We start from the raw sequence: 15,430 nt of genomic DNA on the forward strand, positions 1-15,430 counted from the left end.
AAATTGCCAAGCAGCTTGGTGAAAAAAGGTCAACTGTTGGAGCAATCATTAGAAAATGGAAGAAGCTAAACATGACTGTCAATCTCCCTCGGACTGGGGCTCCATGCAAGATCTCATCTCGTGGGGTCTCAATGATCCTAAGGAAGGTGAGAAATCAGCCCAGAACTACACAGGAGGAGCTGGTCAATGACCTGAAAAGAGCTGGGACCACCGTTTCCAAGGTTACTTTTGGTAATACACTAAGACGTCATGGTTTGAAATCATGCATGGCACGGAAGGTTCCCCTGCTTAAACCAGCACATGTCCAGGCACGTCTTAAGTTTGCCAATGACCATTTGGATGAACCAGAGGAGTCATGGGAGAAAGTCATGTGGTCAGATGAGACCAAAATAGAACTTTTGGGTCATAATTCCAATAAACGTGTTTGGAGGAAGAAGAATGATGAGTACCATCCCAAGAACACCATCCCTACTGTGAAGCATGGGGGTGGTAGCATCATGCTTTGGGGGTGTTTTTCTGCACATGGGACAGGGCTAGCCAGTCTCCAGACCTAAACCCAATAGAGAATCTTTGGAGGGAGATCAAACTCCGTGTTTCTCAGCGACAGGCCAGAAACCTGATTGATCTAAAGAAGATCTGTGTGGAGGAGTGAGCCAAAATCCCTCCTGCAGTGTGTGCAAACCTGGTGAAAAACGGTTTGACCTCTGTAATTGCAAACAAAGGCTACTGTACCAAATATTAACATTGACTTTCTCAGGTGTTCAAATACTTATTTGCAGCTGTATCATACAAATAAATAGTTTAAAAGTCATATATTGTGATTTCTGGATTTTTTTTTTAGATTATGTCTCTCACAGTGGACATGCACCTACGATGACAATTTCAGACCCCTCCATGATTTCTAAGTGGGAGAACTTGCAAAATAACAGGGTGTTCAAATACTTATTTTCCTCACTGTATATATATATATATATATATATATATATATATATATATATATATATATATATATATATATACACAGTATCCCAAAAAGTGAGTACACCCTCTTATCTTTGCAACCATATTAGTAGATCTTCTCAAAGGAAAATTCTATAGAAATAAAACTTCAGTAGTCGATGTGCAGCTTGTATAGCAGTGCAGATCTAAAAATAACTCAACAAAATAGCTGGCATCAAAAGTGAGTACACCCTAAGTGATAACAGCTGTACATTGTGCAACCATGCAAAACCACATGTCCTATTCATCATGTTCATGATTTAGTCTGCTTGACAGGACAATACAAATTTGTGTATCTTTTATTTGAGCAGTTAAAACTCTGTACTTTGAGTACAATTCTCTCATACTGACAGCCGGCTGTTCAACAATGCACCTCATGTGAAAAAAACTTTATTAGGATTTGAAAATTAGAATTAGAAGCCACAAAGATGGCTGAGGTTATAAGAAGATCGGTAAAACCCTGGCTGACTTACTGTACAGTACAGGGGAGAGGGTCGTGCAGAGGTTTTCAAAAACGAGTTTCACTCTGAACAGGCCTCGCAAGGGTCAGTCCAAGAAGTCCTTGTGCTGTGCGTCAGATGCATGGCTGGCTTAAAAAAAAAACCAGATGCATGTGTGCTGCCAGCATTGCTTTAGAGGACCGTACACCGCACACTGCAACAAGTCGTTTTGCATGGCCCTTGTCCCGGAATGAATCCTCTTTTAAAGCTGGCTTACAAGTAAGCACACAAACAATTTGCTAAAGACAACCTGTCCAAGGGCATTGCCAAAACCATTTCCTATAATCTGATGAGACAAAGATAAACTTGGTTGGCTCAGATAGTGTCCAGCATGGCTGTTGATGCCTCGTTGAGGAGTACCCAGAAAATTGTGTCTTGCCTACAGTCAAGCATGGTGGTGGTAGCTTCATGTTCTGGTGCATAAGTGCTGCTCGTACTAAGGAGCTGTGGTTCAAGGGAAACATGGAATCCAACATAAACTGTGACATTCTGAAACAGAATATGACACTTTCCCCTTAGAACTGGGCCGAATGGCAGTTTTCATAATAACGACCTCTAACACACCACCAAGGTGAGAACTGCCTTGCTGAGGAAGCTGAAGGTGATGAGTGGCCAAGTATGTCTCCAGACCTGAACCCTATTGAGCACCTGTGGGGCATCCTTAAACGGAAGGTGGAGAAGCACCATGTGAAGCGACATCCAGCAGCTCCGTGATGTCATTATAGAGGAGTGGAAGAGGATCCCAGCAAGAACCTGTGCAGCCCTGGTGAATTACATGCCCAGGAGGATTAAAGCAGTGCTGCATAGCAATGGTGCTTGCACAAAATATTGACACTTTGGACACAGTTTTGACATGTTCACTTAAGGTGCACTTACTTTTGTTGGCAGTTATTTAGACAACAATGTCTGTTTGACTGCATGACATTTAATGACTGTAGAGCTGTAGACTATACTTTAATCAAGTTAAAGTAAAGAAGTTTGGGCTTTGACATGTACTTAAGTAAAAAGTAGCCATTACAACTACCTGTTTTAATGTCATGCTGGTAACTGGTAGAGGTGGCAAAAGTACACACATCTATTACTTAAGTAGAAGTACAGATAATCATGTTTTAAAATACTCAGGTAAAAGTTGAAGTACTGATTATACCTTTTTACTTAAGTGAAAGTAAAGAAGTCTTGGCTCTGACATGTACTTAAGTAAAAAGTAGTTATTACTTCTACCTGTTTTAGCTGTTAACTGGACCTCACATCATAGTAATATTTGACAGACAGACAGACAGACAGACAGACAGACAGACAGACAGACAGACAGACTGATAATTAGATAGATAGATAGATAGATAGATAGATAGATAGATAGATAGATAGATAGATAGATAGATAGATAGAAAGATAGATAGATAGAACATTGTCATTGCATTGTACAGGTACACAGCAACGAAATGCAGTTTGGCATCTACCAGAAGTGCAAAAAGTAACAATAGTGCAAATAGTACAGATAAATATTTATTATATTTACAGCATGTGATATATATATAAGCATATGTACAGTGATTAAATATAAAGGCTATACCAGTGCAGAGACGTGTGGACATCATTAAGAGCCTTTGCTATGTTAGCACACGGACAGTTAATGAGGCGATACCGGAGAAAATGCACCTCTTCAAGTCAAGACAAGAAGCTTTTTTTATATATAATCAAAGACATTTTACAGATTTGAATGATGTATTGTTTTTATCTGTACGATAAATAAAGACAGTAATTTATGTTCGTGTCGCCATTATGAGGGAAAAATCCACAAAACGCCACCCAGAGGATTAATTGTGTGAATCATGGAGGATTTGGTGTTTGATTTGAGACTTGGCGCATAAATAAAACAAAAGTTTACTGATTAAAATTATTTTTGTTTATTTATTTATTGTATATCTAAGTAAAGAAGGGACGTCGTTTTGCTGGAGGTTTTAATTTCGCCTCTTTTATATTTAGTTATTTGTTTATGTATTTATACTTTTTATAAAAAATGGTAAAAACAGAAATGCGTGGTGAATTGATAGTGTGTTAATAACATCTAGTGCCGTTTAAAAGGATTTTAATTTTGACAGCCAAAAAAAAAAAAAAAAATATATATATATATATATATATATATATATATATATATATATATATATATATATATTAATATAATATAATATTAATATATATATATATATATATATATATATATATATATATATATATATATATATATATATATATATATATATATATATATATATATATATATATATATATATATCACGTCAGGCCTGTCAATGGATTAACATTTTTAATGTATGATTGTCCTGAGTTAATTTACATTTATATCTGTTCTAAATGTATTTTAAATCAATACTTTACAATTTTTTAATACTCTAATCAACATGGGCATTTACAAATATTGACACAAATGTATGTTTATTATTCGTGAAATCAAACTCAACATAAAACATAAAGGCAAAATATACTTGTAAACATTTGAAAATAATTATGATGTTTTAAATTACGTAAATTGTCAGGACACCAAACGGCACCTTTGCTATTTTGTCACACGGACAGTCAATAAGGTGATACTGAAAGATTTTACCTCTTATAACTTTCATACTGATTACAAAATTAGACATTATTTGCATTCAATGTGAATTGGTTTATTTTAAAGTAGTCTTTTCAAAGCTTTCTAGAAATATAGTATTATGTCTGTATGTCTGTGAAGAGAGATGACAAAAATGGCAAAAAGCGCACCCTGTTTGTTTTGCTTTGTTTTACAAAAGCACAGCGTTTTGTTGTTTTTATGAGTGTGTACAAATATAAGTAGATCCTTCGCAGATTCTAATGATGTGCTCTTATGTTGATATGTTATGATGTGCTCTTAATAATTGCTCTTATCTGTATGATCAAATACAGAAATTATGAGGAAAAAATTATACAAAGTATGAGTTAAAGAAAGGGCATTGTAAATCATAGTGTGTGTGTTGCGCTGAAAGTTTTAATTTTGCCTCTTTATTATTTATTTATTTATGTTTTTATTAAAAATGGTCAAACAAAAATGCACGCTGCATTGATCGTGCGTTAATAAAACCATGACCATTAAAATTAATTTTGACAGCCCTAATTAATATATTAAAACAAAACGAATTAAACATGTTGTTACCTTCTGAATGTATCCAGGGTAAACATCGACCATATAGAACACAAGCAGAGAACAGATTATGATGATCAGGAATGTTTCTGTTCTTGTTCATGTTTACATTACTGACTCTCTCTGTCTCATCCACGTTAACCCCATACTTCTTGTGGTCTTCTGCTACGTTGTTGTTAGCTGCGTAAACTAGTCTACGTCTGTGGTGTGTGTGAACCAGGAAATGATACACCAGTAGATTGAAAAAGCTGCGCAATAACAGAACCTCTTAATTATAAGTGCAAAATCTTAGACACTGAGAATCAACTTTTCTGCAAAATGGGATACATTTTGCTTACCTGGAAAATGGGAGAGTGAAAACTAATAGAAACAATGTAATGCTCTAAGCAATTTTAGGAAATCTTTTAGGTCCTGGCATTCATGTGGATATTACATTCACATAAAGCACCTACCCAAGCATTGATGCAGACCAAGGACACCTTCTTATAGCAACAGTATTCCCTAATGGCATTGGCCTCTTTTAGCAGCATTATGTTGCCTGCTACATAGCAAAAATGGTTCACGGATGGTTTGAGGAACATGACAAAGTGTTCAAGGTGTTGACTTGGCCTCTAAATTCCCCAGATCTCAATCCGGTTAAGCATCTGTGGTATGCCCTGGACAAACAAATCTGATCCACCTACTGTAGGCCCCACCTAGCAACTTACAGGACTTAAAGTATCTGCTGCTAACATCTTGGTGCCAGATACCACAGAATATCTTCAGAGGTTTTGTGCAGTCCATGCCTAAATGGGTTAGATCTGTTTTTTGTAGCACAAGAACTACATACATATTAAGCTGTTCATTAATGGTATAGCTGACTGGTTAGACAATAAAGCAAAATTAAAAAGAGCAGCTTAAAAACATTAATAAAGAACAAAGAAAATGTTGCAGAATAGAGATTATAAAATATGTTGAAGGAGGATATCCTCCCAAATTAAATTTTATGCAGAAATGGAAATATCTCATATAATGGGAGTGGGATCTGTGAGGTAAAAGGGAATGGTCAGGTCTCCTGGGTGTTATTAATATATTTTGTACATAGTGAGAGAAGAGAGTGAAAAAGAGAAAAATTTGAGAGAGAGAGAGAGAGAGAGAGAGAGAGAGAGAGAGAGAGAGTGAGTTGATTAGACCCATCCCGGCTATTATTCTCTTCAGCACCTTAATACTGTACATTTTACCAGCCCTGTCATCAAAATCCTGTCATCTGCTCTTACAGCCTTACTCTTTCTGTTTTTGCATCATTAAGTTGTTCCCAGATTGCCTTTATGCAATCATCTGTGATTTCCAAGCCAACCACACTAAAGACTGCGTGTGAGAAAAAGGTCTTCATATGGCCCATGTGACTGCGGTTTGGTTCCCATCCAGCGGGAGAGTGCCGTTTCATTTCACTGCCAGGCCATAATGTAATGGTTTTAAAGGCAAAATTAATTTTTGGCTTATGGATTCATTTATACTGCTTTTTTGACTTATAAAGGTACCTTTATCTCAGAATCATGTAAAGAAAATGATTGACACCTATAAAATGTGTCTATATTTGTGTGTTTCCTGTTTCACAGTGATATAAATCTATGAAATAAATTGCACACATGTAGTAACAAATCTTTGTTCTCAGACTATGGGAAAAACTGAGAAAGTCTAAGAGACCGCTTCTAAATTAATAGTTATTTTACCTTTTATGTTTATTTTGGACTGGTGTCCCATCCAGAGTGTATTCCTGCCTTGAGCCCAGTGTTCCTTAACTGAGGTCAGTGTTGATAGACTCAGTTTTTCTAGACAGTAGATCCAGCACTATCAGTTGTGCCATCAAAATGATCAAAATAATTAAGACTATAATATGCCTAATATCACATGCAAGACATTGTAAAGACAATCGGTAAATAGAAAACTATGCTTTATCTACATTGACAAGGATACTTGACTAAATAACAAAATAGATACAATTAAGAGCAATGAGTGTGGACAGAGTCTAAAGGGGGCTGCAAGTAAAATACGTAATTTTTTTGTTAATTTGTTTCTTTTGGTTTATATAAAGTATTCCTTAAATCAGTTTTAGAGTCCATTTTTCTAGGACATGTTGGTCATACGTGACCGTATTTTTCATTAATTAGAAACATATTATACATGTCAAAAAAAGTTCCTCATTAAACTTGCTAAAATAAAGATTACAGAATGTATAAAATTGGTGTGATGATAAGTGCTACTCTGGCTATAGCTCATGGTGAAGGATTTGAAGTACATGGCCAATGCCACCACTACCAAAAGCAGATCAGTTTAGCATTATATCAGACATACATGCCTCATGTCTTCATGTCACAGGCCTCTGAAACTCGAGCCACTAAAGGGATTAAAGGGCTTTTTTGAGGGTGATGGATGACCGGTGAGAGAAGCGCCCCTGTGTCTCGGATCGGCGTGAATTCAGTTATGCAAGGGGAAAGTCAGTGAAGCCTGTTCATGCACACGTTGCAGTGGATGTGGAACATTTTCGCTGTCATTAAGCTGCTGTCAGCACTTCCCATTTGCACTAGAAATTTAACACAATGCCACTATCTGTTTCTATACATCTACTGTATATGTATCTGTATCAATTTAATGCTCTATATGTATATTAAATTTGAACCCTTTCCATGAGGTCTCTGGACAATACTGGAAAAATACCAGCAGTAGAAATGCCAGTACTTTTAGCATGATCTCTGACTGCAAACATCCATCCATGATTTCTTTGTCACTTCTCTTATCAAGGCCTTCTCCTTTAAATGCTCATTTTGGTTAGGTTACCATCTTTTGTTTCATAGAAGTGAAGAAAAGTGTGCATACAGGGTGGGGTGGGTGGAGAAGGGTACCTGTGAGAGTAAAAAGGGAATGTTTATAGGACTGTGGTGAGACCTGCGATTTATGGTTTAGAGAAAATGGCATTGACTAAAAGACAGGAGGTGGAGCTGGAGGTAGCAGAGCTGAAGATGTTAAAGGTTTTCGTGGAAGTGACGACGATAGACTGGATTAGAAATGAGTTTATTAAAGGTACAGCACATGTAGGACGTTTTGGAGACAAATGAGGGACATGGGGTACATCAGTAGAAGAATGCTGAGGATGGAGCCACCAGGAAGGAGAAAAAGAGGAAGGCCAAGGAGGAGATTTATGGATGTGGTGAGGGATGACATGCAGGTAGTTTCTTTGAAAGAGCCAGATGTAGAGACCCCTAATGGGAGAAGCCGAAAGAAGAAGAAGCCAGCTTTAGGAAATGTCTTGCTTGTTACAAACCTTTTCAGATTTTTTTCTTACCCAGATTTGTGCCTTGAGGCAATCCTCTGAGCTCTATAGGAAGTTTCAATGTCTGCAAATTATGTCCAATCAATTATATTTCAATTGGTGGCCTCAGAACAAAAAGTAGAAGCATCTCAAAGATGATCCAGAGAAATGGAATACACCTTAGCTTCTCAATGGTCAAAACAAAGGGACTGAAAATGTATAAGTGTGATATTTACAGTATTCTTATTTTATTTTTTAATAAATAGATACATGATTGTGAAGTATAGACTGATGTGTAAATGAAAGCATCAGTCTGCAACATAAAATGTGAAACAACAAAGGTGTCTGAATACTTCCTTCATTCATTATATTTACTATATATATAGTATATTTAATATATCTCTAATCTGCAGCAACTCTTGTCTCAATTCCATATGTGAATTTTTTACTGGCATCTGGAAACAATGTATTCAGCTCCTCCACAGTGGAGTGGATTGTGATTAGCCAAATTATGTGAGCTGGCAGAATGCATTATCGGTTCCACCTCTTCTCCTCCAGAAAGAATGAAAGACTTCTGGATCTATAGGAAACCTTTTTAGTTTCTAGAGCTTATTGATTTGAAGAGAAATAAACTCAATGTAAGCAATCTTGGTTCCTTCGCATCTGTTTTCAATTAGTTTAATTAAGTTGTGAGCCTAAGCAACCATGATGGCACTGTGGGTATCTGAAAATTGCTCTTGGGTCATTATTGAGATTAGTAATTTGCAAAGGTGTTTTATGGGCCATCTTAAGAAACTGCATCATCTCCCGTTACAAGGCAGTAAATTTTGGCTCTTTAAAGGCTCGGCTCTTATTTGTGCACAGCACTGTTGCTGATTTAATGTAAAACGGAACTTGGCACTGGAAAATGGTCATCTCCACTAAGCCAGTGATCACACAGCCTCAGCATGTCTGTGCTGAATGTATTCAGATTTATATGCTCTGTCTGCCCTGTTTCAACATTTTAGTACAAATAAAAAAGAATGAACTGCCGCAACAAATTCTTATCACATTCTGCATAAAGTGAGGTTTTCGCCAGAATACTTAGCCGGTGTTCACATAGGAGCGGTGCCTGCTCTGTCTGCAGCAGTATAAAAATAAAGCCTCATCCAAATGCCTTTAAATACTGACTATATCAAATCAGCAGGTTCTAACAAACAGTCTGCTCCTGGGCCTAAACTTCTTCTTTTTCTTGTTCTTGTCCTTTCGGCTGCTCCCGTTAGGGGTCGCCACAGCGGATCATCTGTCTCCATGCTCCTGGGCCTAAACAATTGGTCTAAATAAAGAAGTAACATTTCTCTGGGGGGAAAGAAAGATTAGAGAGACTTATGTAAAGGAAAGTAAAATCAAGTAAACTAAGTTGATAAATAAGTTACTTTATTTTTTTCTTTTCAATACACAGGCACTCCAGATTTTTATAAGCTCTTTCACATGCAGGCTCACATGCAGGCACTTTGTAGCAAACTGCATTATAGCAGTCAGCCATATGATCACATTCAATGAAGCCTGCAAGTGACATTTTCTCCACCAGTTTTCTCCATTGCTAATGGAAGAGAAATGTTTCAGCAAATAGGTCTGGCTAGTCTTATTTAATTGCTTAGTTACACGAATGTGTTCATAAAGTTTGCAGAATTGGCGGAAAAGTGATTTTGGGGAAAGGTTCTCATCTTCATCTGCTTTTAATAGTCTTTGATTTACTGGATCAGGTTCAGTAAAGCCAAGTGACAGACCTTTAACCAATTTAAAGAAAATATATTTCACTTCCCTGGGGTAGGGCTGGCCCGATAGTTCAAGCAAGAACTTTTAGTGATTTATCACCCGCTTATAGTCTAATTCCTTCCGAAAACAACAGGGAAAGACTAGTGTCTTATGGGTCTGGAGAGTTTTTGCTGAACATCATGAAACACAGGCTTGGTGTTAAGGGCAAAGGAAATTAGTCAAAGTCGAAGTGTGTGTGCTTACTTACACAGAGTGAATGTCACTCCCTGTCAGTAACTACATGTTACTGGAAAGGCAGTTTGGCATGTACACCTGTGTAACATAGTGTGTGTGTTCTCTTCATCCCTTCTCTTCCTTCCAACTCTCTCACTTGCTCTCTTTCTCACCCACTCACATGGCACGAGTTTGCCCTCTGAAACTCTAGCCTGGCACATTCTACCTCATGTGCGGTTAGTTTCCCTTCTTCCAAAACGTCTCACCGTGTCACACACACGCAGCCCAGAAGCTGATAATAACCTTTATGTCTTTTTTTCTTCCATATTTCTTTAATCATACTTACGATTTATTTTTTTCTTGGTAGTCTCCCCCATAAATCTCTCATCACCTTTGTGCCAAGCAACACAGGATTTAAGGTTTCTGAAAATTGAAGTAATGTAGAGGCAATTACATTTATAAATATTTTTCACATTATATTCAACACATTTAAGGGCTTCTGTCAGATAACTATTCATTCAGAACAGCACTATTTATGACACTTTTGACCTTTTTTCTTTTTAACAAATTTGAGATTTGAATTCAGAATGACTGAATAAACTAAATAAAGAACCACACCAGGGATAGTAGGACACATTTGTGTATGTGTAAACTTTGAGGTAACTATCATGAATATATTATTTCTTCAATTTTAATATTTATTTTCACTTTTCTGCTTGATCCCACATTTTGCAAGCTTTTATGGGTTGTCTCCTTTTATTTCTTACTTGGTTTTGCTTCATACGGGAAAGATGTACTTTACCTGATCACTTTGGCATGTTCTTTAGCCCCACTGGAAAATGTAAATATTTTGAAAGTAGTCAAACCCTTAAATAAGACATAATAACAAGACATTATGTCTGCGATCTTCCTTTGCCCAGTTTTGGTAAACCAGTGTCCACTGTAGCCACAAATTCCTGTTTTTGGCAGACAGGAGAGGAACCCAGTGAACCTTTCTACTGTTTTACCCAATCCGCTTTATGCTTTGGCATGTTATTTGTTTTGAGATGCTTTGCTGCTTAACATGGTTGAAAAGAGTGGTTAGTTGAGTTACTGTAGCCTTCCAGTAAGCTTAAACCACACTGGCCCCTTTTTTACTTTTTGCTTTATTTCTTTTTTTTCTTTTTTTTTGTCTTTTTTTGTGTGCGTATGTGTTTCAACTCTTGATTTTTTTTTTTTATGATTAAAAAGCAGCAGATAAGCAGTTTCTGAAAAGTCAAATTAACCTATTAACCTCTGGCATCAGTAATCATTTAACAGTCAAAGCTGTCAACCCTTATATGTAGAATGATATGCATTGCACTACTTTCACATGACTGGCTGTACAGGTGTCCCTATTAAGGAACAGGTGTGCACAAATTAATTTTACAATGTGTAAATGTACATAAAGAATATGTAAAGACCCTATTGGGCTAAAATAGTACTCGTGTTTATGTTTGCAGCATTTGTACTGGATCAGTACAAAGGATTTACCTGGAGAACTGCATAGCATTGTAAGAAAACGTATCAATATGACAAAGGCATATTCTTTTATTTTATTTGTATTTTTTTATTTTTATATTTTATTACCTTCTCCTAGAATTGCATCCTTTGGCACAGCACTAAATTATAGTTATGATGTTTGTGTTGATGTTCTGTATAAACTTTAAACTGTATTCTTGTTTGGAGTATCTATACATGTGTTTGTAATATCCGTGTGTTTGTATGTTAGACTCAGAGGTGTTCAGTCTCAGTTTCACTGCAGTTGTTGCTGTTTCTCCATCTGCTAACATGCCTTTAATCTGACATCAGTAACCCAGGAGAGAACGCTACTGTGTGTGTGTGTGTGTGTGTGTGTGTGTGTGTGTGTGTGTGTGTGTGTGTGTGTGTGTGTAAAAGGAGGTGGATGGGACACTACAGCACAGCTGAGTAGACAGGTCATACCAACTGGCCACTGAACAAAAAACAAGTTTGGGCATGTATGTTTGCTTATCTGTGCGTGGGCGCGTGTGTTTGTGTGTTTGTGTGTGCATGTGGGTGTGAGTGTGTGTGTGTGTACAGTACATCAGGGAATAGAGAAAAAATTATCACCTGAAGGACCACCTGAACTTGGTATTCATGAAGATGGATGGACGGATGGATGGATGGAATCTATGGATGGATGGATGGATGGATGGATGGATGGATGGATGGATGGATGGATGGATAGATGGATGGATGGATGATAGATAGATAGATAGACAGACAGACAGACAGACAGACAGACAGACAGACAGACAGACAGACAGACAGGCAGGCAGGCAGGCAGGCAGGCAGGCAGGCAGGCAGACAGACAGACCCTTCCACACATGATTTAGAAAAATCTTAGTTGAGCTTTTCTGTCTTCACATCCTAGGACTCATTTCCTTGAGACATAATAATTACAAAAAAAGTACTAATCTTTTCCTACCATTAGTACTTTTGAAAAAAATGTGCACTCCTAAAAAATCATAAAACTATCAGCCACTGAAACTGTCAGTGGTTTTCCATACTGAATTATAGTTTTAAATAATGAACAGTCAGGAATTAACATTTCTCACATTTTTTATGTCCAACTAACTTTTCATTCTCTCTCTCTCTCTCTCTCTCTCTCTCTCTCTCTCTCTCTCTCTCTCTCCTTCTTTCTTTCTCTGCAGATATGTACCAGTCTCTGTTCACTTTCTCCGAAGATCATCTGCTGTCCCTTTTTGAGAGCACCTACACCTCTTTATCTTCTGGAATCCCTCTCCATGTCAGCGCTCTCTTTTCTAGTCTTTCCAAATACATCCAGGACACCTCCAACATTTCCGTGGATGCTGCAGTTAACCAATTTTACGACCACCTCTTCCATCTAGTCCACAACAGCATTATCAAGCCGGGCATTGCTGAGGAGGACAACCTCTCTGAATGCCTCCATGCTACTCGCCAGGATGTGGATCCATTTGGCCCTCATGTTGATGTCATGGCGGAGGAATTGTCAGATGCCATGCAGGCAGCCAGGGCATTAAAAAGGGCATTTTCTATGGGTGAGGATTTGATGAATGTCACAGAAGTGGCACCTTTGACCAGTGAGTGTGCCCGAGCACTTCTGAAGATGCAATACTGCTCACATTGTCAAGGCTTAACACTGATACATCCTTGTCCTGAGTTCTGCCTCAATGTCATGCGTGGATGCTTGGCGAACATGGCAGAGCTAGATATGCCTTGGAGGCACTATCTGGCTATCCTAGAAGACCTCCTGCATACTGTAGCTGTAGAGCGCAGCATGGAACTTGCTCTTCTCAGTATCAGAGGTCACGTCAATGATGCCATACGTCACGCACAGCTACATGAAGCCAGGATCAGCGCTACTGTGAGTAAGACAGCACTGAAAACGCATCTTTTAGAACATGATGGACAGTGTATCTATTGTTGGGTTTCATTCCCAGTGATGATATATTAAGAAAAAAACTTAATTCTTGTGTTATAAATATAAAAAAATATTCAAAGAAAATGGTTATATAGTCAAAAACATGGTATGCATCATAGCCCTGTGATTGAAATGATTGAAAATGTTAATAAGTTAAATTATGAAATTGTTTACCAGAAGTCTACAGTTGCCTGTGCAATATTCTGGATCTAATAAGTCTAAGATTCTCTTTTCAAATTGAGATGACTGTAGGATACTAAAGTTTATATTTACTTACATTTATGACATTTATCCAGAGGGCCTTACAAGGGTGCAGTGAAGTCTCTGTCAATAAATATATTCTATTATTCATCAGGTCACTAAAGACTATGAGAGAGGAGGAGATAGCTTAGTAGTTAAGGCATTGGATTTTCGATCTTAAGGTCATGAGTTAAACTCCCAGCCACAAAAAGCTGCCACTCCTGGGCCCCCGAGCAAGGCCCTGCATCCCATAGCTGCTCAGGTGTATCAATGAGATAAATGTAAGTTGCTCCGGATAAGGGCATCTGCCAAATGCGATAAATGTAAATAAATACAATCAGTCTAAAACTGTTTTTGGAGGTAATGTAGTTAGAACAATATTATGTTTTTTGTTATTATTAAAGTTGTATTACATTTTAAAATTGTAAGTACTTCTGGAAGAGGTAGGTCTTTAAATGTTTAAACTGTTAGCAAGAGTAAAGATTTAAAAACCAGACAGTCAAATTGAAAATTGGGACACATTATTTATTAAAACTTTCTTGTTCGTCCTGCTCAAATTTTTTAGAGGTCATTCAAATGACTGGCCAATTTGGAATGTTTCAGCAGGGAGGTGACCATTCATGTTAAGGGCAAACAGATTTTTTGTGTCCATAGTAATAACTTGCAATTATGGTAGCCTCTTGTTTGTTTATCCTTTTTAATTTATGTGTCTATAATTCCATCTCTTCTACCTTTTTTATATCTACAAGAGAGTCAGAGAAGTACCATGGTTTATAATGACTTGAAGACTGGAAATTGAAATGTTTTTTAGCTCACAGCTATGTTTTGAATCATACTGTCTCTCTCCCTCCCTTTTATCTCAGTATGATAGTTTTGGAACACAATGTATTTGAGCCCCGTCTGTTCTTTGTGAAAGTGGTCTAGGCAATTGCAAATGAATTTGAGCTCATTCAGAAAATCAAGTCCAGAGCTCCTCTAAATCCATAAATGATGGCGTAACCATGACACATTTTTTCTGGTACCTATGAGCTAATGTTAGTGAAGCCTCCTGTGCACATTTACATGCATGGGAAGAATAAGAGCAGAGCTTCTCCTCACGATGCTGCTAATTGGTTTGAGAATTCTATGGCTTGCCTTGGCACATGAACAGCCCCAAAATAAGTTCATTCTGTCCATAGATTCCATTATTCCCTACAAAATTTTAAACTAAACATGCTGGTGTTTAGACATCATATATGGGTTATGAAGAGGTTATGGTGCTGAAAGGTTTAAGACTTGCTTTATGTCTGGTTTGGGGATTGGACCTCTGCCACATACTCAATGGTGTGAGAGAAAGGATAGAGGAAAAAAAGATGAGAGAAAATAAAATAAATTAAAAGAAAAAAAGACAATGTCAGTGATTCATAAAAATTGGCATATGTGAGGTTAACATGTCTAAAAATAATCTGAATACTGCAGGCACTCATTCAGCATTGGCAAAGTTCCTCCATGGATTTAAGATCCTCTGTCCAACAAAGATTTCCAACTAATTTAAATGTTCCAAACATATTTAATGTTTTTTAAGTTACATTTTGCAATATCCATAGCAGCTCTTTACTCTGGCTGGTGTAAAAAAATCTGCTCACAAAAAAACTTAATTCTCCATGGCAAGCAAGGCTCTTTCAGAAAGAGAAAAAAATCTAATCATGTAGACAACAAAATATGCAACCAATCAACACAGGGATCCATGTTAATTGCTTGTCAATTGTAGTTCTTGACGATTCAGCAAACTGTCCCTTTCACACTGGAAGATTTTAAAATTTCTAGCTTTT

At 37.3% G+C, this 15,430-nt stretch overlaps 1 protein-coding gene across 2 annotated transcripts in view; it reads left to right on the plus strand.

The window, feature by feature from the left end:
• Nucleotides 1-15,430, plus strand: part of gpc5c (glypican 5c) — an 84,362-nt gene that overhangs the window by 29,001 nt on the left and 39,931 nt on the right. For both annotated transcript variants that reach the window (XM_046876082.1, XM_046876083.1), the window contains exon 3: nt 12,628-13,322. In XM_046876082.1, the coding sequence (XP_046732038.1) occupies nt 12,628-13,322 (695 nt within the window). The remainder of the gene's footprint in view (nt 1-12,627; nt 13,323-15,430) is intronic.

The sequence above is a fragment of the Silurus meridionalis genome, chromosome 20, assembly GCF_014805685.1.
Source record: "Silurus meridionalis isolate SWU-2019-XX chromosome 20, ASM1480568v1, whole genome shotgun sequence".
NCBI lineage: Eukaryota > Metazoa > Chordata > Actinopteri > Siluriformes > Siluridae > Silurus > Silurus meridionalis.